At 35.1% G+C, this 25,654-nt stretch overlaps 1 protein-coding gene across 1 annotated transcript in view; it reads right to left on the bottom strand.

Annotated features, from left to right (window-relative positions):
• Nucleotides 1–25,654, bottom strand: part of LOC123553943 (protein strawberry notch homolog 1-like) — an 83,423-nt gene that overhangs the window by 56,415 nt on the left and 1,354 nt on the right. The window contains exons 2-10 of the mRNA XM_053548647.1: nt 20,249–20,779; nt 18,796–18,904; nt 16,312–16,402; nt 12,032–12,139; nt 10,639–10,725; nt 7,917–8,008; nt 5,005–5,073; nt 1,775–1,857; nt 875–993 (exon numbers count right to left, since the gene is read on the bottom strand). Coding sequence (XP_053404622.1) covers nt 875–993; nt 1,775–1,857; nt 5,005–5,073; nt 7,917–8,008; nt 10,639–10,725; nt 12,032–12,139; nt 16,312–16,402; nt 18,796–18,904; nt 20,249–20,711 — 1,221 coding nt within the window. The 5' untranslated portion in view covers nt 20,712–20,779. The remainder of the gene's footprint in view (nt 1–874; nt 994–1,774; nt 1,858–5,004; nt 5,074–7,916; nt 8,009–10,638; nt 10,726–12,031; nt 12,140–16,311; nt 16,403–18,795; nt 18,905–20,248; nt 20,780–25,654) is intronic.

Below are 25,654 nucleotides of genomic sequence, written 5' to 3'. Positions count from 1 at the left end.
ATAGAGTAATAAGACTATAAACTGGTATCAACATTTAGAATTTCACATATAATCCAGGGTTCTCCCTAGAAAAGAGGAAATGTAGATCATAAAGTGGGCATTTGCACCAAGGTGTGGAATATCCTCATAAAATTTTTAGTAAGACAGAAAAATTTCCCCTTTGCTTTTGTTAGAAACTATGTTATCATTACAAATATATGTCTACTTCAAAAAAGGTTGTTATGCCACTCCCCTCCCAATAATGGCCTGTCAGAGGCAAGTGGGTACTGTGAAATCATCGATATTTGCAGAGAATAATTTTTTGTGGATTTTGTGGTGGAGTCAATCCACAAAGTTTTGTACTAACAAACAAGCAAAATATCCATTCATTTTATGCTCAGAAGTTGATATCAACAAAGTCACATCACCCCGAAATGGCTTTTCTGACCAAAACCATGATCAATAGATGATAGTGTGCCCACATAAATAACTGACTTTACAGTATATAACCTTGTTTGCTGCGACCATGATTTTTGGCCAAAAAAAACACAACAGGACTTACCTGGTGTCATCCATTGACTGCTGGCAAACATCCTACGAAGATGGACGGCCACAGTGTTCTTTAATTATTAAGTGGAAACGATTTTCAGTCTTAAGGTCAATATGACCTTGACATTTGACCTGCTGACCCCCTAAAACACAGGCAATCATCCTATGAAGTTTAATGACAGTAGGCCAAATTGTTCTTCAGTTACTGAACAGAAAAAGTTTTCTGTTTCAAGTTACTTTGACCTACCGACCTTCAAGTCAATAAGGGCCATCTTCTGACCACATCCTATTAAGACTACTAAGAGACCAAGCTTTCAGTAAATGGTGTCAATGTGACTGAACTTACTGGAACAAAGTTTTTAGCTTTATGACATTCATCAAACACGAGGCAACCATCAAACTCCTCACCACCACACCAATCCACCAACTGCTGCAGGCGACTCTGTCTCCCTGAACTGAATGCTCCTGAAATACACAAAGATATTAGTAATTGTAAGTACAGTCAACAAGGTGATAAAATAGGTCTTTACTTGAATGTGGTCTTATCAGAATACAAGTTGCTAGTGCTGGAATTGAAAAATTCAATTGACAGTCTAAGGGATAGGTGATCTTTGTCCACAGGCATTCATGAACAAATACCTCAATGGAAGAGTAATGCAAGGATATTTTTTGTAATTTCTGGAAAACAAGTGAACTAGTACAGCCAACTTTAGTAAACAGCATTTCAATAAAGACTAGTATGATTTTTAGTATTGTGTTTCAAAGAGATAAACTATGAAAAACAGAAAACCATAAATACATTATAACCAGAGTTGGTAACACCTCAAAAGAGATTAAACTCGAAGATGTTTTTCCCCATGAGATAAAATTCTAAAAGTGTAATTTAACCCTTACCCAGCTAAATTTCTATGATGAACTTGTCTATCTTTCAATTTGGACAGAAACATTAACTGTTAAAGAATATGCAGGCTGATCTTGGTCTGCACTGGTCGCAAAGGCAGAATCACTTGCCGCCAGCAGGCTAAGGGTTAATCCTTAAAGGGCAAAACTTCCATACAACATACACATTTCAGCGACAATCTGAACTGTTTCAGATGGTTAATCTTCTAGGATCCCTAACAGCTACCATATTGTTGTCCACTCTACAGAGGTGTAATTTTATAAATATTTGAAATATAATTTGTATTTCCTATTTCTGATTTCTCATAATTTATTTTTGAACAGGAATATATACTGGTATATTTACCTCTACTTTGTACAGTTGAAACAAGAGTGGCATAAGTACTAAATACCACACCTTCTCTGAAATCAGCCGGTAGGCCCAATACCCTGAAAATAGAAAAATACTTCATACCTTATATAATTATATAGAAAAAATGACCTGATATATGATATCAATTATTTTTACAGGATATGTGCTTTTTAATGAACCACTCTCTGCATGCATAATTATGGGAAAATAGCTTGATATCTGCCTCAATGGGCACAAAACAAAAAGTGCAGAACACTTTTTCTAACATGACAGACATTTCCAGAAAACAACATGTCCTTTTTTAAACCAGTTTATAAATTGTCAGTATGAGTTACAGAACATGGCTCTATGATGTCTTTACATATAAACTACAGGAATGTTAAAGAATTTTGTCTATCATTCAAAACTCAGGAATCTGTATTCATAATGGGAACAGGATTATGGAACCTAACACTTGTCATCATTTCATGATGCTGTAGACATGTGTGGGGATAGGAAAGTATTTTGTACAGCAGTTGCTAAGAGAGCAACCTACATGGAAACCTTTAATTGTGCGTATATCAATAGTAGACAGAAAACAAACACTGCTGTTTGAAAATTTTCGAACAGTCAAACTACAAGTGACCAGGCCATATATTATAAATTTTTTGCTTGACTTTTCAAAGAATAGAAGAGCTATTGGACATACTCATGTGTCGGCGTCGACATCTGCGTCTGCGTCCCAATATGGTTAAGGTTTTATATGTAAGCTGGTACCTCAGTACCCACTAATGGGAATGGATTGAAACTTCACACACTTGTTCATTGTCATGATTTGACATGCACTGTGCAGGTCCCATAACTCTACTTTGTATTTTTTCAAAATTATTCCCCTTTTTCTGACTTAGCAGTTTTTGGTTAAGTTTTTGTATGTAAGCTGGTATTTCAGTATCCACTAATGGGAAAGGATTGAAACTTCACACACTTGTTCACTGTCATGAGCTGATAAGCACTGTGAAGGTTTCATAACCCTTTTTCCCATTTTTACAAAATTATGCCCCTTTTTCAACTTTTGTATTAATTCAATTGACAAGGCTGTTGAATAGTCAAGCGTTGTTGTCCTCCAACAGTTCTTGTTTATAGTATTATCACTCTTTGTGTTTATCATGTACTATATATAATGTATTAAGCAAACATTTACCTTATCAATGACATAAACCAATCCATAGATAATTTCAGATAATTATACATACAATTATAACTTTATCTATATTTTTATCATAATGTTGAAAGGACACAGAGGAACCTATATAAAGCTGATAAATAATAACTCAAATAACCTTTACAATTTTTCAGCTTATGTCCTTAAAGATGAACTGTGTGAAAATTTATACCAGAAGTGTTAATTCTGTAATAAAGAGCCAGGACAAATACTGTTCTGTTAAAAGTTTTTTCCTTCTACAAAGGCAATAATATGGCAATGAGTTATAATGAAAACAAACTAAATAATTCCCTTGTAGGAGACTGGACTAGATCATGTGAAGACAAGCAAACAGAAGTAATAACCACAATTAGTGAAAACATTAACAACGGATTTACTGACTTACAAGTACCACTAGAGAATGTTCGAATTATGGTCAATGATAAAATTACCAAGTTTTTAGAGTATATTGACCCCAGGAGTGTGAAAAGTTTATTCATTGAATGTGCAGACTGGGGAGGAGACCTTGATACAGTGGTTGTAAACTCAATTCTCAAATTTGATTCCCTGGAGAAATTTGTGAGTAGAGGATGGCTGCAGATGCCAGGAAGTGACCTTAATTTGATGTTGAAAAACTGTAAGGACAGTCTATCTGTGATTGATGTAGACCTTTATGATCTGTCTCACGTTGAAGATTTTTCTCAATCGATAACGGAAATACAAAACCTTCACTGCCTCAGAATGACACAGATTACATTAGAACATATGCAAATTATGGGACTGACTCATTTTTTATCAGGGTGTACCAGTATCAAGGAAATTCATCTGGAGGAAGTTAAGTGTCGTACTTGTAATTGGTGTGACTTTATTTTTCCTCTTGATTTATCACAAAATGTAAATCTAGCCAACCTAACACTTAAAGATATAAATGTTAAAGTTATAGGAATCAATACCAGCAAGCTAGAGTCGTGTAATTTCTCACAGTTACATGCAGATGGTACTTGTCAAGCTATTCACAAATCATTAAAACATGCGCCAGAACTGCGTAGCTTTTCATCCCGCTCTCTTGACGACACTGAAAATCGTGTTAAAATAATTCCAACACTTCATAAACTCGAATATTTCAAACTCAGCTGGACTTATCTAGGTGAGTTTCAATTAACTTTCTCCAAGAAGATGTTACACCTTCGCGAAGCCAAATTTGTTGGTGTTAGTATGTATGCAAGTGCACTCTTTAAACTCCTGAAAAGTTTACCAACAACTGCACACCTGTTAGAAATAATTTTTGATCCATTATGTACCCATCCTACTGAAGTGGCAGAAAAAGTTTTACAGCACATACAAGAAAATACTCAACTAGAAATTAAACCTAGCTACAAGTTTGATAGGGGAGAATTCCACAACTGTCGTATCACCTCCATCGTAAACACCAATTCCACCTTTCAAGACAATCTTTCCGCCTAATGGTAATGTCCACTGTCCACCAATTCAAAAATAAAACTGCTATTTGAAGCTTAATAAATTTAGAGCAATTCTGTCTGCAAAGGCAGCATAAAATTATCTAATAAAAACTATTGAACATTTAAGTGTCTTTGTTTTTGTATCATGGCCTTTCATAAGTAAGCTGACTAACTTCCTCAATGTTAACCTAGGAAAAGGATCAATCTCAGAGGTAACGGGCATGTGATTCAACGTCAGCAACCTTAACCACACAGTTTGTTTGTTTGTTTTGGGTTTAACGCTGTTTTTCAACAGTATTTCAGTTATGTAACCACAGGCAGTTAACCTAACCAGTGTTCCTGAATTCTGTACCAGTACAAACCTGTTCTCCGCAAGTAACTGCCAACTTCCCACATGAACTATCAGAGGTGGAGAATGAATGATTTCAGATGAAATGTCTTTTATCAAATCGTCAAAGAGAACATATGCCCCGCCCGAGGATCAAACTCGACTCCGCAATCCCTAGGACAATGCTCTCTCTACAGAGCTAAGTGGGCACACAGTCACCTTGAAATGTTTGGTAGTAAAATCAAAGAAGGTGTACCTTGTATGTTTATCCAGTTCCTGACATCCATCTATCACCTTAATGTAACAACCAAGGTCATTCAGATCTCTGTAACAGAAAATGTCTCTCTGAAAATACTACACCTCTTAATATTTCTGCTAACTCTTTAAGATTGCAGAAAACAGATGCTGAACAAAACCAGCCTTGCTTTATCTATAATATCTTTCTTTTTTTTTTTAACAAAATGAAGTGGAACTGTCTTACTCATGTTAGAAATCTATAGTTGGTTGTTTTTAAAATGGTTTAATGCCATTTTTCAACAGTATCTAAATAATGAAATGGCAGGAGAAATCAAACCAATTCTTCAACACTGGAGAAAACAAGTGAATGAAGTATTGCCATGCAATACAAAGTCCCCTACTGGAAGGCACCGAATTTTCTCTACTGCAGTATAACATAATGAACTGGTATCTGTCAATGATGTATAAACAATATTGTACTATATATACAATATGTTATAACAACACACTTGGATTAAAATGTGCATATATAAAAACCCACAGTTGTTTTCATATTGAATTTTTTTGGCTGATTATAAAAATGTTATCATGTAAGTTATTTACAGTAACAAGAAAGGATTAATCTTAAAAAAAAAAAAAAAAAAAAATTATATAAGTCCACAAGAAACTCTTTACCAGGTAGATATAGGTCAAAATACATCTAATGATTGGATGTAACATGCATGTTGTATCACAGAAAAGTGGTCTTGATTTTTCTCTACCACCAGTAATAAAAAAGTTACAATAAAATCTATTTATAGTAAAAACAAAGGGACGTAATTCTAAAAACAAGGGTGCCTCATGGTGGGGAACATTTGGTCCAAGTTACATCAAAATCCCTCTATGCATGAAGAAGAAATGTTCCGTACAAAGCCATTCTTGAATTTGACCTTTGACCTCTAAATATGACCTTGACCATAGACCTAGGGACCTGGTTCTGCGCATGACATGTTGTCTCATCCAGGGGAATATTTGTGCCAACTGATATCTAAATCCTGCTTTGCATGACAAAGTTATAGACTGGACAGGAAAAAAATCCTCTTGACCTTTGATCTCAAAGTGTGACCTTGACCTTTAAGCTAGGGTACTGGGTGTTCTGCATGACACGTAGTATCATCATGGGGAACACTTATGTCAAGTAATATTGTAATCCCTTGATGGATGACAGAGTTCTGGATTGGACAGGAAAAAAACCTTATTGACCTTTGACCTCCAATTGTGACCTTGACCTTTGAGTTAAGGTCTGGGCTTTGCACACGACATGTTGTCTCATCATGGGGAACATTTGTGCCAAGTAATATTAAAATCCCATCATGGATGGCAGGGTTATGGACGGGACAGGAAAAAAACTGTTGACCTTTGACCCCCAATTGTGACCTTGACCTTTGAGCTAGGGGTCAGGGATTAGTGCATGACACGTCGTCTCATCATGGGGGACACTTGTGCTAAGTGATATTAAAGTCCCTTAATGAATATCAGAGTTATGGACCAGACACGAAACAGACCCTGTTCATGCTATGTTAACATTTGACTGCTAAGTGTGACCTTGACCTTTGAGCTAGGGGTCTGAACGTTGTGCATGACACATCGTCTTATTATGAGGTACATTTTTGCTATGTAATATTAAAATCCCTTCATGGATGGGAGAGTTATGGACCGGACAGGAAAAAAGCCTTGTTGACCTTTGACCTCAATTGTGACTATGACCTTTAAGCCAGGGGTCCAGATTTTGCGCATGACACATCGTCTCCTTATGGGGAACATTTGTGCCAAGTAATATTAAAATCCCTTCATGGATGGGAGAGCTATGGACCGGACAGGAAAAAAGCCCTGTTGACCTTTGACCTCCAATTGTGACCTTGACCTTTGAGCTAGGGGTCTGGGATTTATGCATGACACGTCACCTCATCATGGGGAACATTTACGCCAAGTAATACTAAAATCCCTTCAAGGATGGGAGAGTTGTGGACCGGACAGGAAAAAAGCCCTGTTGACCTTTGACCTCCAATTGTGACCTTGACCTTTGAGCTAGGGGTCCGGGTTTTGCGCCTGACATGTCGTCTCATCATGGGGAACATTTGTGCCAAGTAATATTAAAATCCCTTCATGGATGACAGAGTTATGGACCGGACACAAAATTGCGGACGGACGGACAGACAGACGGAGAAGCACATTCCTTTAGTCCTCGAAACTGGTTTTCAACCAGTAGGGAACTAATAATGTCCAATTCAAATCCTTGAATTTGCATACACACGAAATAACTATTTTGGCCCAAACCACAAAATTTTATGCTAACAAAAATTAAATTATTTCCAAGCATATTTCTGCAAAGAGTCACTGCAAGGTACAATAATGTCTTAGGAGTAAATCGTTAGAAGACTCTTCTGGACTGATGAACAAAATGAACAGAATCATCATTAAGTGTTCCTTGATTCACTAACAGTACTGACTTGTTCTCCACAAGTAAATGACAACTTCCAAACATGAATAAGAGTAGAAAGAAACAACTTCAGATTTATCTGTTGAATCATCATGAGGAACACACACCCCACCTCTCAATGTACTGCCCTATCCTGTGCTTGACCTACTGAGTTAAAAACAGCACAGCCTGTTGCTTTTTTTTTATCTTACCATATCAAAAGGATATTCACACAGCCAGTTAAATTCAAAATTTCCTTTTAATCATGTAAATCTATATATCTTGGTAATCACTTATAAAAGTTTCTACAGATTTCCATAAATAAGGGGTGAGAAATTTGATAAACAAGATGTAGTGACTATATTGTTGGTTGGGTCAATAGAATATAAAATCTATGTCTCCTCTCTTGTTATGCAGGTGCAACAGTAACTCTGAAAAGACATCTTTTTGACTAAACCCTGAGTTTCTCTTACCTTCTAGTATCAACAATAAGGTCAGCTGATATTGTGAACCAAATACTCTTTGTTCTTCCTCGAGCGAAGTTGTCAAGAATTACGCCGGCAATCTGAAATATTAATCAATCATTAACAAGTAGAAAGTGAAACTGTATAATGTACTATTACCAAATTAATTACTTATACTTACTACTTACTATAAAACCTTTTATTCTCATAAGAGAGTGGGGTGGGGGTCTAAATCTGACAGATCAAATTGATATTTTAGTGTTTTTTTCCAAGACCTTACAGAAGCATAGTACTGTTAGATCACAAGATCACTTTTCAGCTGGCTTTTGGAACAAAAAGGGCCAAGATTTCAACCTTCATTATAGTCTGTTATTTGTTATCTCATTCAATCATTAGTACATCACTTAAAGTCAAAATATTTTTTTATTCCAGTTATCTGGCCCTCAATCTAATATATGTTGAATCAGACTATCATTTACTCAATTACCTAACTCAGTGGTAATATATGAAGTGTAGGAACAACATTTTCCTAGATTATTCTTTAAATATAAGACAATACCATTCATATTCTACATTCTTAAGAACTGTAAGGGAAGTATTAAGACCTTATTAAATTCTCAAGTATCTTGTGAGATATGATTAGAATTTTTTATAGAGTATTTTGCAGCATACATTTCACCCATTTTGGACATCAAAAATATTTTAAATATTTTTAAAGTTTATGTTTGTGGCTTTGTTAGTCATTATTTAAACTTTCAGGATGTCTCATCAAGCTTTTAATTAGCTTAAAAGCAACATTAATTTTATCAGAAAAAAAAAGGTAGCTGAAAAAGTTTTTTTTTTTTTTTCATGCATAAAGAATTTCGAAAAATACAGTTTTTGTTATGATATTGACTTTATTAAAGATATTTTTGAAATTAAAAAAAGGTCATAGTACCACCTCTACTGACCTTAGAATGAAGTAGAAATAATTTATTTTTATAGAGTTTGCAAAGTAAAACCAAAAATCAGGAAAAATAATCTTGTAACATATACAGGGGTCACGCTGTCGATCGCCACTTGAGCCATTTGCGACAAAAAATTAAATGTGGCTCCGAAATTTTCTAATTGGCGAAAATGGCCCGAAGCTATGTTTGTTTGCAAAACTACGAATATTGCCAGTTTTACGAACCAAAAGGTGTGAAAAATCGATAATCTATGTAGACACAACATCCGTTATTGAAAGGGAGGGAGCCAATTTGCATTTTTTTTATTTGATCAGGCAGTTAATTGGCGATAATTAGATTCTTGAATAACAAACTGGATAATTATAATTCATTTTGTGCACTTGATACGATTTTATGAGCAGTCGGTCGTTAGACAAATTTTCTATGATTGCCGAGGGTTAGTTTGGGCAAAAACAAATAAAAATGCTTTAGATAAGCAAAAATTGTAAGTATTGAATAGCTATGATGATAGAAAAGCAATAAAACAAAAGGTATTTTATCAAATATTTAATTCTCACTAACGTTTTCCGAAATTGTCACCCGTTTTCGCGACCATGATTTTCAGATATTTCTGTCATTTCTGACGAGATTTTTTAGTGCAATCTTAATAAAAAGCCAATAAAAAGTCTACATTTAAGAAAAATATGACAAATGTTGCAAAAGGAGCTCTTATTTTGAAGTAATTTTCGAGAATAAAACATGCGAAGGCATTGAACCCCACCCACTTATAGGCAATGTGCAAAATAAGACACTGTTTTTTTTTTTAAACATTTTATTTTCTTTTTTGACATCTTTATTTTAAATGTGATTTTCAGAATTTTTTTATTAAATGGCAGATGTTTATAAAAATGATAATTTTAGAAATTAACACAAATTGATTTTCTAAATAGCTTTTTAAAGGGTTACTAAGAAATATATAATAACTACATTAATTTCTTGAGTAGTATGAGTACTTTGGTACATATAATGTAGTCCTACAAGAACGTCAATGCTATGTGCTTCGAGGTTGTTGGCCTCATAATTTTATCTTCGGAAAAAGCAGTGGCTCAGAGAAAAAAATTCCCAGTGTGACCCCTGATATAGTAAATAAAACGGTAAAATGGACAAATCCATATACATCTTTGAGAAATGTTTAACCATACAAATACTTGTAAATCATTTGTCATATGTATTTGCTTTCTAAAGCTTTTTATTCATCTTTTTCCAAGAAAATCCCTGACGTATATGACTGTAATTGTCCAACAAGAGAGTCATGATGACCCTGGATCGCTCACCAGAGTATTTTGAGCTACATGAACAAGTGTAAGAGATCAGGTAAGAAAAGTCAAATATAAGTTAGCATTGAAATCCTTTCCCAGTTGTGTGAACATGTTTCAAATGTCAAACAGATGCTAAAATATTAAGACGGTAGGCTAGTATGTCATATTCATGGTCACTGAAAGTCAGTTTTAAGATTGGTGTGCAAAATTGTATATGTCATCCAAATTTCAACTACATGTGGAAGACATAAGAAAGTACTTTGTATTACAAAATACCTGAAAATATCTATCACAGGTCAGCACTGCCTTTATGGACAGCATACTTGTAGCTAAAAGTTTGGTTTTAATTCTGGTTTTTTAAAATCAAATTTAACTAGAACCACAACAGAACATAGAAATGTTCATTTTCATTCTAACCTTTGTGTATACTGGTTATGATCCTATAAAACTTAGGGTAAAAACTAAATTGGGCTTGATGAATATTACCTGTCTGCCTTTGCCTACACCAGCAGCATCCCCGATGAAAAATCCAGCTCTCTGACCATTAGGCAATATCATTTGATGCCTCTGACACTGAAATATTATATAACTTACTGAACACCAATACTGTGCCTGACCACCGAAATATTATATATAACTTACTAAACACCAATACTGGGTCTGACCGCTGAAATATTATATAACTTATAAAACAGCAATGGCATGCATGACCATGAGGCAACATCATCAGATGTCTCCAACAAACAAGTGTTATAACCAATCTTTCAAACACAAAATGATATGTTTAAATGGCCTTCAATAACTATCTGCAGTCAAAACACTGGATGGCCTTTTCCCTTCTACAGCTGAAAACCCAAAATTGTAAATGCATCATTTCCTCAGATTAACATACCACAAATTTAAGGTAATGTTTGGCAACACTTAAACAAATTCTGGTTATTTTTGACATATCCATACTTTGTTTACCACTATTTGATGAAAGTCCATTGCAAAATGGAACAAACCATTTTTATCAAAACAAGTCCTCCATACAGAAATATCCATATTAGGTAATAAATACCTATAGTGCTATCACCTTATAGAAAATCAATAACCAATAGAGGACTTATCAGTTTCTGTACCCTGTACATATAGGGGTATATTGGGAAAATGCTGCATATTTATACATGGTCACTTTAAATCAAAATTTCTGTATAATACAGTGATCTGACCTTTTTGTTGTAAATATAAATTTTATAGAGAAATAAATTTCCTTTCCAATGGTACCAGAATTATATGTGTTTGTTAATGTGAAAATCTTGAAGCACTGCATAGAGCTTTGGAAGCATGACCGTATCCTTCAGCTGGGTAGAAATTTTGTTAATGTTTTTAGTAAAACACAACATTGACATGTTTAAATGTGTAAACCTAAGAGCCTTACTAACAATTCTGGACAAACAAAAGATAACACTACTGATGCCACAAACATAATGGAACAGTTTGCGGGAAAGACAAGCAGGGCATAGCAGGGCTGTAGATCATCAGGCATGTAGCGATCTGATCCAGTCAGAGAGTGAGGGCCAAAGATTCACAGATAAAACCACAAATCTCATTAAAAGGAAATACAGACACAATCAACTTAATGAACAATGAACTGATCATGCAAATATGACGGTGTACTATGTCATCATATACCTTTTTTTTGTAATTGGAATACTTCAAAATAAAATTTAGTAACCTAACTCAAAACAATTTCACACATTTGGACATTTTTTCATTTCAAAAACACAACACTACCAGCTTTATTAAATTTATGTTTTGATTATTTCCATGATTTAACCAAAAATCATCCCTAATTCTTTTCTCATCAATTCAGTCTTTAAATTACATCATGACTTACAGCCTGTATAACTCCCTCAAGTTGGAGACTGCTCAGTTTGCCCTCTACAATTACCTCCCTTGGTAACGACTGGTCCAGCGGGTAGTAGGTATCAGGTGGCGTAATTGCCTGAAAAAAAAAACACAAAGAAACATTGTTTCTGTAATATTTTATGTCAAACCAACACAATTTATCACATAAAACACTTTCTGGCTATTAAACTGTACAGGAGAATATCACAGATGAGTACAGGAAACCCTCCCCACCCCCCAGGACATTTTATCAGGCAATGCACCCTGGTAAAATCAGGCAAGATGAAATGGCTTGTTCACAGGACGACCCAAATATATGGCTCTACAACAAGACATTGTTACCGGATATAATATAGATTAATCCTTCCAATTAATCTTGTTTATTCTGGCTAAATTCCAATTTAATTGTTTGTTTGTAATTTTGCATCGGTTGTCATAACGCTAAGTCGTTGCTATGGTATGTATCGCGAGATTTCGTAGCAGACGATAATTTATAAGTAAAGTCACGTGTTTGCCGTGCTTCCGATTTGCCATTCAGCACGAGGCCGTTTTAAGAACAACCCGCCCACCGCACCCCTTTTTTAGCAAAATTTAAATACTATTTCGTTTGTTTTATGATACTATAGATTTTCAATCAATAATTATAATGGTAAAGTATTAAGGCAGTTACACGTTATATGCAATACTTGCCTTGCCTATTTTTGCAACATTCTTGTTACTTTTTTGCTGCCGAGTTTTTCTCACTCTTTCAGAATGCTTTACTTTTTATGGCATCAGATGTTAAAGCACATGAGTCAAGAAACGTTATAACCAGACAGAATTGACACAATATGCTACTTTTGAAGTTCAACATCATAGTATCGCTCAGAAGCCAATGATTATATCATTCAGCCTTATGCGGAAGGATCACAGGATACGATGAAACCAGTGACACTGTGATGGAAATGTATTCTGTACTGGTTCAAAATATCTATATTGACCGTTAACATTCACCAGCGTTAACTTTTACTTGTTTAAATGTGCGTATTTAAAGAACTTGACACTTTAAGACATCTTTGCCTAATTTATGATTTTGATTACTTATACCATTTGTAATCAGATGTACATGGTGACATTTAGAAATGATGTGAAGTGCCTGCGTTAAGGAGATACATATATTCCTGTTTGTTAACTTTTACTTAGGTTTAAAGGTGCTTATTTGAAACACTTGACTCTAAGACATTTTGCCTTGTTTATGATTATGATTACTTATACCATTTGCAAATCAGATGTACATGGTGACAGTTATAAATGATGTGAAGTGAGTGCGTCAAGGAGATACATATATTCCTGTTTGTCATTTTAAAATTGCTTAGCTTGTTATCTTAAGCCGGTACCAGAACTTATAACTTTAAACTCTAAATATTTTCTTTTACTTTCATCTCTTTTATTTATTTTCTCTCTTCTAATCTTTCTTCTGTCATACTGGCGGAAAATTCTTACGTCTGGGTGCGACTAGGGCATGCCATACTGAGTTGTTAACTGTCAATTACTAAATCTTTTTGCATACTCATGGGTCCCTGACCAGCCGCCCCCATTTACCGGGGTTGGTGACACTCGTGGGTTCAAAATTCAATTTTTTCTGGTTCATTTTTTCGAGCATATAAGAATTGGCCAGAGAGCGAAAAGGGCTAGGCGTTCTTATAGTTGCTCAACCATTTACATAGGTTACATTTGTTGTTATTAGGTTTATGTTGCGCCAATGGTATCTGGTTCGTATATGGTACATGGTGTACCTGGTTACTGTATGGTACCAAAGGGGTACCTGGTTTGTATAAGGTACATGGAAGTAACTGGTTCGTATATGGTACAAAATGGGTACCGGGTTCGTATATGGTACATGGAAGTACCTGGTCCGTGTATGGTACAAAATGGGTACCGGGCTCGTATATGGTACATGGTAGTACCATATGGTACATGGAAGTACCTGGTTCGTATATGGTACAAAATGGGTACCTGGTTTGTTAATGGTACATGGAAGTACCTGGTTTTTATATGGTACCAAAGGTGGTGCCTGGTTCTACCTGGCTTTGGCGCAACGAGGTTCAAATTATCTAAGGCATGCCCGGGTCGCACCCTTTGTGAGGATTTTCAACTTCAATCGCCATTTAACGTTTGAAGTTGTAAGCCACTATGACCTTCTTTCAATCCACATATACCCTAAACGAAAAATAAACTTGTGTTTATAATCGGAAGTGTTTTTATTTTCTTTTAAACATGAAAGCTTAGGTTATACGATGGTACGTCAACCTAGGAATTCTATCCTAGAATAAATCACCCTTTATATATATATATATAGGGGGGGGGGGGTGGAGGTGAACGCCGTTTTTCAACAGTATTTCAGTCATGTAACAGCAGGCAGTTAACCTAACCAGTGTTTCTGGATTCTGTCTGTACCAGTACAAACCTGTTCTCCGCAAGTAACTGCCAACTTCCCCACATGAATCAGAGGTGAAGGACTAATAATTTCAGACACAATGTCGTTTATCAAATAGTCACAGAGAACATACGCCCCTCCCGAGGATCGAACGCACAAACCCGCCATCTGTAGACCAACACTCTACCTACTGAGCTTAGCGGGCAGGTCTCAAAACAAAATTTTAATGCATAATGATAAAGCATTTTAGTATTAACTACTTTTGTATAAAATTTTGATACTTCTTACAGCATTTTTGTAAGATTATCTAAAGCAGAAATCAGCTGTTAATCTGAAATATTTTCAAATAAGAGAAGTCTTCAATATTCTAAACAGCAAGAATACTACAGGAAAACAAAGGGAACATGATGGTCCTATATTGCTCACCAGAGTTCATCTGGCCTACTGACCTTGTTTTTGATCCCACATGACCCAGTTTCAAATCTGACCAAAAGATCATCAAAACAAACATTCTGACCAAGTTTCATAAAGATTGGGTCACAACTCCGACCTCTAGAGTGTTCACGACATTTTCCTTTGATTTGACCAGGTGACCCTACATAACCCAGTTTCAAACTTGATCTAGAAATCATCAAGACAAACATTCTGATTAAGTTTCATAAAGATTGAGTCACAACTGTTGCCTTTAGAATGTTCACGCACTTTTCCTTTGATGTGACCATGTGACATAGTTTTTGACCCCACATGACCAAGATTCAAACCTGACCTAGAGATCACCAAGACAAACATGCTAAATGATTGGGTCCCAACTGTGACCTCTAGAGTGTTCACAAGCTTTTCCTTTGATTTGGCTAGATGACCTAGTTTTATACCCCACATAACCCAGATTTGAACTTGCCCCAAAGATTATCAAAACAAACATTCTGACTAATTCTCATGAATTTCAAACATAAATTGTGGTCTCTAGACTGTTAACAAGCTTTTCCTTTGATTTTGCCTAGTGACCTAGTTTTTGACCCCTCATGACCCAGTTTCAAACTTAACCTAGAAATCATCAAGACAAACATTCTGACCAAGTTTCAAAAAGATTGAGTCACAAATGTGTCTTCTAGAGTGTTCACAAGGCAAAATTTATGTTGACGCACGACGGATGATGCACGCCAAAGCACGCTGGACAATGACCAGTCACAATAGCTCAACTATCACTTTTTTTTAACAATTCCCAGTTTAGATGTTTTACAACACATTTTTCTCAATTGCAAAGGTCCCACCCCCATTCCCAAATCAGTGTAAAAAAACACTGTTCTTTTATCATAACAAACTACACAAACTCCCTAACAAAAGTGGAGTACAATGAAGCAGCCAGCCAAGAAAGTGACACAAACTGGCTGTATATCAACCTTTAGCCTGCTGTCAGCAAATGATTCGCTATCCAGTCAGTAAATTTTTAGTGAGCATCACTTCAAATAGTAAATGGTACTGCCCAAGTTGAATGATGGACTTGTCCATTTTAGAAATTTAGCAGGGTAAAGGTTAAGACAGGTGACTTCTTAAGACAAGCTGAATATAGTAAATTTATTCAAATTAGGAAGACAGCTGACTGGCTGCTAAATACACGTGACTGCTCAATACAGGTGATTGCTAAGGCAGGCAACCTCTCTGCAATGAGGACACCACTTCAAATTCAGCAATGGTCTCGACCTAGAATATGTTTCTTCTATCCTATACTGAAACCCCATCCCCAGCCCCAATAGTCAAAACTGCTTTTTCCTCTGCTAAAAAGACTGTTTGGTCAGTGAATAGCGTACTACAGGAAACTGCAGTTTTTTTTTTATAAAACAATGGTGACTTACAGCTAAAGGTCCTGCCTCCACAATGTCTCCCGGGTGGGGTTTGCACCCTTGCAGTATTTCTCTATGTCGATATCCAGAAAACACTTCTGCACTGTAAAATAAAATGTAGCAGGAGCTTTTAGAATTCTAAAATTCTGTTAACGATACTAAGAGCTAGACTGACCTGACTTTTTGTTTTTGTTTTTCATTTTGTTGACTGGTTTTAAGTGACATGAGAATTTCCAGTCCATGAAGGTCCTTAGACATTTAATGCAACTATGGGTATTATTCCAGAAGCTGGCAGACACCTTGACAGAAACACTAGCCTTACATAAGCCAGCGAAAAGGATTTTTCATCCCTCTGAGACTCAAATCTAGGGACTAGTAGCAAAAACTCTTAGTCGGGAAACTTTGCTCACTCTGCCAAGAAGGCCCCCATCAACAGTCTTTGTTAAAAACTGTATGTGTATATGTACCTGGTAATTAATGAGTCAAATAAAAAACGTTCACATTACTGTTATTTTTCATATCAGAGATGCATTTTATTGGTAGAAAGATAAACAGAAATGAATTTCTTCTAAATCAAATATTTAAGCATACTTCTAAAAAGGCAGCTTCATCAACATGTACTGTATATAATGTGGGTATGCCTTATGATTATGCCTACAATAAACAAGAGGACCATGATGGTCCTGAATCGCTCACCTCTTCCCACATGACCCAGTTTTGAGTATGACGTCGTTTTTTTCTATTATTTGACATAGTGACCTAGTTTTTGAGCTCATGTGATCCAGTTTTAAACTTGACCTAGATATTATCAAGATAAAAATTCTGACCAATTTTCATGAAGATCCATTGAAAAATATGGTCTCTAGAGAGGTCACAAGGTTTTTCTATTATTTGACCTATTGACCTAGTTTTCGAAGGTACGTGACCCTGTTTTGAACTTTATCTAGATATCATCAAGGTGAACATTCTCACTAATTTTTATGAAGATCTCATGAAAAATATGGCCTCTAGAGAGGTCACAAGGTTTTTCTATTTTTATAACTACTGGCCTAGTTTTTGACCGCACGTGACCCAGTTTCGAAAATGACCTAGATTTCATCAAGGTGAACATTCAGATCAATTTTCATGAAGATCCATTGAAAAATATGGCCTCTAGAGAGGTCACAAGGTTTTTTTATTATTTGACCTACTGACCTAGTTTTTTATGGCACGTGACCCAGTTTCAAACTTGATCTAGATATCATCAAGGTGAACATTCTGACCAACTTTTATGGAGATCCATTCATAAGTATGGCCTCTAGAGAGGTCACAAGGTTTTTCTATTTTTAGATCTATTGACCTAGTTTTTGACCGCACATGACCCTGTTTCGAACCTGACCTAGATATCATCAAGATGAACATTCAGACCAATTTTCATACAGATCCCATGAAAAATATGGCCATTAGAGAGGTCACAAGGTTTTTCTATTTTTAGACCTACTGACCTACTTTTTGAGGGCACGTGACCCACTTTCAAACTTGACCTAGATATCATCAAGATGAACATTCAGACCAACTTTCATACAGATCCCATGAAAAATATGGCCTCTAGAGAGGTCACAAGGTTTTTCTATTATTTGACCTATTGACCTAGTTTTTGAAGGCACGTGACCTATTTTCGAACTTTACCTAGATATCATCAAGGTGAACATTCTGACCAATTTTCATGAAGATCTCATGAAACATATGGCCTCTAGAGAGGTCACAAGGTTCTTCATTTTTTAGACCTACTGACCTAGTTTTTGACCGCACGTGACCCAGTTTCGAAAATGACCTAGATATCATCAAGTCGAACATTCAGACCAACTTTCATACAGATCCCATGAAAAATATGGCCTTTAGAGAGGTCACAAGGTTTTTCTATCATTTGACCTACTGACCTAGTTTTTGAAGGCACGTGACCCAGTTTTGAAGTTGACCGAGATATCATCAAGGTGAACGTTCTGACCAATTTTCATGAAGATCTTGTGAAATATATGGCCTCTAGAGAGGTCACAAGGTTTTTCTATTTTTAGACCTACTGACCTAGTTTTTGATCGCACGTGACCCAGTTTCGAACTTGACCTAGATATCATCAAGATGAACATTCTGACCAATTTTCATGAAGATCTTGTGTAATATATGGCCTCTAGAGAGGTCACAAGGTTTTTCTATTTTTAGACCTACTGACCTAGTTTTTGATGGCACGTGACCCAGTTACGAACTTGACCTAGATATCATCAAGATGAACATTCTGACCAACTTTCATAAAGATCCCATGAAAAATGTGACCTCTAGAGTGGTCACAAGCAAAAGTTTACGGACGGACGCACGGACGGACGACGGACGACGGACACCGCGCGATCACAAAAGCTCACCTTGTCACTTTGTGACAGGTGAGCTAAAAACATACTTATGCTATTAAGCATTTTTCATGAAAATTAAAACAAATTTTTAATATGATTATAAATCTTTTACCTGATGGTTTCGTTGACACCATCTTGAGCCAATCTACCCAGTTCTTCATCAACTGGAGCAACAGGGGCAGATAACTCCTTGTCACTGACTAAGACAACATCTTGATTACCTTAATTTAACAGTAAACATCTCATAAGACAAAAGGCAATTGTTCAATATGATTCTGATGTAAAACTCAGTATCTTTTTTTAGCTTAACATAATATTAAAATGTAGAATTTCCTTTAACAATGTACCGATATTTATAACTTACCAGAATATTCTTCTCTTTTTAAGTGTAGTTTCAAGTGTTATAAACTTAAATTTATAAACAAAACCATATTAGATAGATATAATCTACCACATCTCAATAATACACATGCTATGCAGAAAACATAAAATAAAAACTTTTTTCATTTTACCAGCAAACTTGTTTTTAATTAACTGTACAACTTCTTCACCTTTGGATAAAAAAAAAAACAAAAAAACTCTTCCTGGAGTATGAATGACCCTATTTTTTAAGTTTAGGTGTTACCAAAGACTGCGTATTCAATTCAATATTTGCATTAGTTCATAAGATAGTAACTTGCATGCATAATTTTTAACCAGGATTTTTAAGTCCAAAAGGAAGCATAATTTGCCTAAATAGTAAATACATGGCAGAGTTATGGGACTTGATCCTGTGAGGTTGATTATTGTCCTATAAAAAGATAAGTTTTGCTATATGTACTTGCATGCAAAACTTCAACCTGAATTTTTAAAGTCCAAAAGGGGGCATATTTTAGCCAAAATGCATGTCAAGAGTTATGGAACTTGGTGCTATCACCTAGTTTTATAACCCTGAAGACATATGAGAAGTTTCAATTCAATATCAGCGTTAATTTTGGAATCAATAACTTGCATGCAAAACTTTAACCAGGATTTTCTATGTCAAAATGGGGCATAATTTGGTCAACATACATTTCAGAGTTATGGGACTTGACACGGTGAGGTTGGTAATTGACCTAGAAAATGAAAAAATGAGTTACAAAGCTATATGCCTTTAACTGACAGATAAAAGTATTAGCATGCAAAACTTTAACCAAGGTGCAACAACGATGCCAAGGTGAGATGAATAGCTCAGACTAATCTTCGAATAGTCGAGCTAAAAATTATGACAGAGCAAACAAGTAGCTGCGTTCAATAAATTTATGCTTGATGCCCCCGGTGGCATCCTTGTTGATACAAAGCAACCTAAACGAGGTCAAGTTCAAAGTCAAAGGTCAAACTGAGGTCAGACGATGTCTGAAGATGAGGAATGGTCACAGGTTACATCTGCATTAGTATCAAGTCATTCTAGTTAGGGGTATTGATGCTCTAGACGAAACGGTCCCATTTGGTTAACGTCGTACGGACGGACGAACGGACAGGACAATCACTATATGTCTCCCGCATCAGTAAATGCCGGGGGCATAAAAATGACAAATAAACCCTACCATATTTCTGAGACATGTCTTGAATCTGCTGTAAAATTGGATGTGGTCCAGGCTGACTGGCGAGAAAAGCATTATGCGCTACTTCAGCTACACTTGATGCTCCCTGTAACGTAGAACTTGTCGGTTTCTGTAACTCTACAGCAAGCCTTGCTAACATTTGACTGGGTGCCTGATTCACATCTGATAAACTTTTCTGTGGTAAATTTTTTCTATCGAATATTTCACTGTTAGACATCTTTACTTGATGTTCTATTTTGTTGGTTATCACATTTTCAACTGACATTGTGTTTTCTGATGCACCTGTCACTTTATTTTGTGACACCTCTGTCAGAACTGCATCTGTAATGTCTATTACACTTGGTAAAGGTTTTTCAGGCGGTTGATCAACTACTGGAATGACTTTTACAGTATCCTCCAACGCTGCTGATTCATCTTGCATCTTGTCTGCTATCTCTTCTGACATTGTCTTTGTTTTTTTTTGTTATTTACAGATTTTACTCCATTCTACTCTCATCAAAATAAGAAAGTTCTCTGAAATATTAAAGAAAAGAGGTATTAACTTTTAATTATATGTAATATTATAATGTGATTTCAATGAAATTAATGACAAATTATTGGAGATCTATTTTTTTTTTATTTATTAGGGTCACACCGGTCTGACAGACCACAAGTGCATTAGTTTAAACAATATTAGAATTCAAAGTATGAATTTGATTACAGAATCATAGAGCAATATGTCAGGACTCAAGGCAGAAGACACAAACATGAATTAAACCCTTTCCCTGCATGAAGTCATTACTGACAGATATATTTAGCAACATAGTAAAGAGGCCATGATGTTAACCTAATATGCATAGTCTGCAAAATGGCAGCCAAAAGAGAATACAAGGAAAGCATCTTACATTGTATGACCACAACATGGAAAGAATATCTGCATCTCATCTTGGGAGTCAAACTTCCCATAAAGTTTCACTGAATTTTAGCAAGTGGTTGCTGAGAAATACTTTGGACAAGAAATGGTGCTATAGCATACTTTAATGTTAATAATCAAAGGGTAATAACAGAGTGAAAAATCATCAAACTAGAACATGAACATAATATGCCCATCTCCTCTTCAGATGGAAGTTTCCTATTAAGTTTCGCTCAATTCCAGAAAGTGGTTGCTGAAAAGTATTACGAGCAAAAATTGCGGGATGGATGGACACATGTATAGACAAACAGCAACGTAAATGCTTCCCTTTTCAGGGAGCATAACAAACCATTTTAATTGGCCAATTTTATTTTTTTGTTCACTATCATATATGTGTACTATATACATTTGTAGTTTAACTGACTTCAGTTTAAAAATGTTTTAAAACCACCATCAAGTAAAATTTACTGTCAAACAACGTTAGAAAGTTTAAAATACATTGTTCACTGCTTGCCGACAGTGGTACAGCACTTCATTCTCTCTGTCTATAACATGAAGCCTTGAACTGAAGATCTAGACCAGCCCAGAATTTTTCAATTTTGTCTTATATTAAATATATGCACTTCTACTGTCAATGTTCTGTTTGGAATAGAAAATAAAATTCCTTTTCAAAAATATTTTGTCATTATGTTTATTTATTTTGGTAATAAAAAGCCATTGGTCAACATACCTTATGTTAAATATCTTGTAAAAACCTTTCCAACAATAATTGAATTCTGATTTTGATTTGCTTATAAATTGTTGTGTACCCAAGTGTTGAAAAAGTTACAAAGCTTGTTCAATGAATGAAAGTGAAAATGACAAAAAAGTACTAAGTTTCAAACAGGCAGTATCTTGCTGTCCGGTAAACAGACGCCCAGCCTGCCTTTTAACTGACCGGTAACTGGAAGCATAGCCTAACCCAAGGTTAGAATTTAACAGTTTTTTGCACTTGCAAATTTTTGCATGTACAAAAATTTTCAACTCGCAAAATATCAACTTTAGTCATGTAAGTCGCAATTTTGTTCAACCATTTACGGCAGAAACAAGTCTCTGTCCTCCATAACACTACCAGTAAGTGTGTGTAGTACAAAACACGTTTTGTGCAAGCGCATTCTGGTAGTTACCTTGTTGCATAATAATCAAAATCTGCAAACTGTCCACACACTATGTAAAAATGTCATCAATCTGTGCAAACTGTCCACACACTATGTAAAAATGTCATCAATCTGTGCGTACTGTCCACACACTTTGTAAAAATGTCATCAAAATGTGCGTACTGTCCACACACTATGTAAAAATGTCATCAATCTGTGCGTACTGTCCACACACTATGTAAAAATGTCATCAATCTGTGCGTACTGTCCACACACTATGTAAAAATGTCATCAATCTGTGCGTACTGTCCACACACTATGTAAAAATGTCATCAATCTGTGCGTACTGTCCACACACTATGTAAAAATGTCATCAATCTGTGCGTACTGTCCACACACTATGTAAAAATGTCATCAATCTGTGCGTACTGTCCTCACACTATGTAAAAATGTCATCAATCTGTGCATACTGTCCACACACTATGTAAAAATGTCATCAATCTGTGCGTACTGTGTGAAACATCATCATTAAATGCGTATTTACAGCAGATTGAAACTGAAAGTTAAAGAAATTAAAGCCATTGTGATTTCTACTAGTGTTGAACAGCTCACAAAATTTTGCAAAATGTACATGCATCTTGCAAGTATGTGAGCTTAAATTCGAACCCTGTAACCTGAAAAATTTCTGTCAAAATCAAGCAATGTTTTCTGTATTAAAAACTGGCATGCATTTAGCCAGACACTTAAATTGTCTCTTTCGAACAGTATGCCTCTTTCTCGTAATTCTGAGCCTTCTTATTGATCCGAGCCTTTGGAAAATTTGCACTTGCAGCTATTTCCTGTTTCTAAATTTTATGCATATTGTGGCAAATCATAATTATGACAGTTAAACAAGAATAAAAATAAAATAGTATTACTCACATTAAAATAGAAATATACAAAACAGAAAACTTTGGCACAAAATTTGCTTATCTAAAATCACTGGGGTAATATTTAACCTTCTTATAGGAAACAGACACCACTTATTGGAAAACTTTTTTGTCTGCAAACACAATTATATATCTGTTCTTAATTTTAAAAAAGAACTTTTTCAAAAAAAGCCTTAGTTTTTGAGAGCTAGTACAAATAATCACAAGTCTTGGTTCAACAAGAAAGCATCTGGCTGTTTAAAAGGGTGAGGGTCATCATGTAAAAGCCTGGATTATTCATTGACAACAATTGTTAGACCTTTTCTCCATGGGGATTTTTGAAGTTTAGATGTTGGAGCCCCTTAACCGGTATTTCAGTGCTAGTCAGTAACAGTTTTAAGTTTCAAAAGAGTTTTTGCTATAGTTTGATACTCCAACATCTAAACTTCAAAAATCCCCATGAAGAAAAATTTTATGTTGTGTATATTTCTATTTAAGGTATTGGACCCCTAATAGTAATGTTTAAAAAAATGGCATTTGCTTGGTATATTCTTAAAGTTGACCATGTTTCGCACTGTGTTGCAAATTTTAAACAACTTTTACCGTGCCGTTTTTTGTAAATTTTGTATAATTTATGGAATTTCCTCAAGCTCCAGTAGAGACAAATTTCAATGTGATGGCCACTATCTAAAACATTTGCAGAGAATTCATTACAGCATTAATTTTGATAAAAGAAACATCAAACTATTGTTAAACAATTATAAAACACAAAATAAAACTTTAAATATCATTTTCTCCAAGGGTGCCTCAAGTAAACAGATTTAATGAGACAGAATTCTAACTCCAACATTAAAAAATTAAGGTCGAATCCTGTGGGTCTGTTTTGAATTTTGCTCACTTCATTCAAAAATAACCTTGGGGCAGAAGTAAAACCTACCTGCATTTCTTCCACAATATGTAATCTAAAGAATGAAGGCAAAATAGAGAACTTTTACCGCATGTAACTCAATATTTTTAAAGACGTCTAACTCTACCCCTCCTGATTCAGAGGTAAATTCACTTTGAACAGCAAGAAATCGCTTATAAAATGAAAAATTTTCACTTTTGTACAATACATGCATAACAGGTCTTGAAAGAAGTCAAAACTTACTAGAAAAAAGGAAAATATGGAGAAAAAAAATTTGGTCCCAGTGGGGCTTGAACCTACGCCCCCATGAAAATTGCAGTCAAAGTAGGTTTATGGTAGGAATTGAATACTCTTCAAAAAGGAGGTACTCTATTACGGGTCCAATACCTTAAATGCAAGTAATACTATTTTCTTTTTATTTTTGTTAACTGTCATATGATTTGCCACAACATACATAAAATTTAGAAACAGGAAATAGCTGCAAGTGCAAAGTTTCCAAAGGCTTGGAATTACGAGAAAGAGGCATAATAGGTGTCAGAAAGCAGGCAGATCATAAAATATGTCATGCCAATAAGCCAAATCATGAGTAAGGCTATACTTTTGGAAGTGTCTAGCCATCTGGTAAGATTTTCTAGCCGTTCGTAAATAGATTTCCTAATGAATAAGTAATGATTTTATTAAGTTTTAATGTTATTTACTTAAGATATCGTTTCCCTGTCTGCAAACAAAATTTTGTGTGAATACATACTAAAGATTTACAATAAATCACTGCATTATTCAGACGATAAAATGAAAGTTTGTCGAAATCAATAATGGCGAGATCGCCGTGACGTCACTCAATACAATCTGATCATCTGGTGGCTTTTATGGGATCGGAATTTTTAAATTTTAACAACTTTTTCACTGGATTTTCAAAATTAAAACATATTTTGAAATACTTACAATTTTCATATTTTAGTATTCAAATATTTTTTAATGAACAACTGTTTCAAATGCAATATAATTTCAATAGCGGTAGTGTGATGTTCGAAACTTTTAGAAAAACAAGAGTTAAACGTTCATAATTAATCCATTTTATTTCGAAATAATAGTCAAAATTAATTAATGAATTGCTGGTTTTATAAGCTTTCCATTCTTCAAAAAATATATATAAATATGTGTTTTATGAATTAAAGTTTAGGCCGTTAGAAAAAATCACTGTTTACAAAATAACATGGACGTTCGGCGATCAATGTTTTATCATTTCTAAAAATAGAATATCAACAGATTTTCATACAAACACAATCTCATTTGTTTTATCGACTGAAAAATTCAGATAAGTATTGATATCTTAAAAAATTAACATTTAAAACTATGTAAAATCATTACTTATTCATAAAGAAATCAATTACCAGACGGCTAGAACCAGGAAGGTCTAATACGGGGAGTAGACAGTCCGTATAAAATCAATACATTTTGTAAAATTTTGTAGACAGAATAACCCGAGATAGATTTTGCTCCACATGTATGTAGGTTATTCGCTGGTCGTGTTAGAATATGAATTCT

Source organism: Mercenaria mercenaria, chromosome 7 (genome assembly GCF_021730395.1).
Source record: "Mercenaria mercenaria strain notata chromosome 7, MADL_Memer_1, whole genome shotgun sequence".
Classification (NCBI taxonomy): domain Eukaryota; kingdom Metazoa; phylum Mollusca; class Bivalvia; order Venerida; family Veneridae; genus Mercenaria; species Mercenaria mercenaria.
Note: the sequence above shows the minus strand (reverse complement) of the source record. Positions and strands in the feature narration are given on the sequence as shown.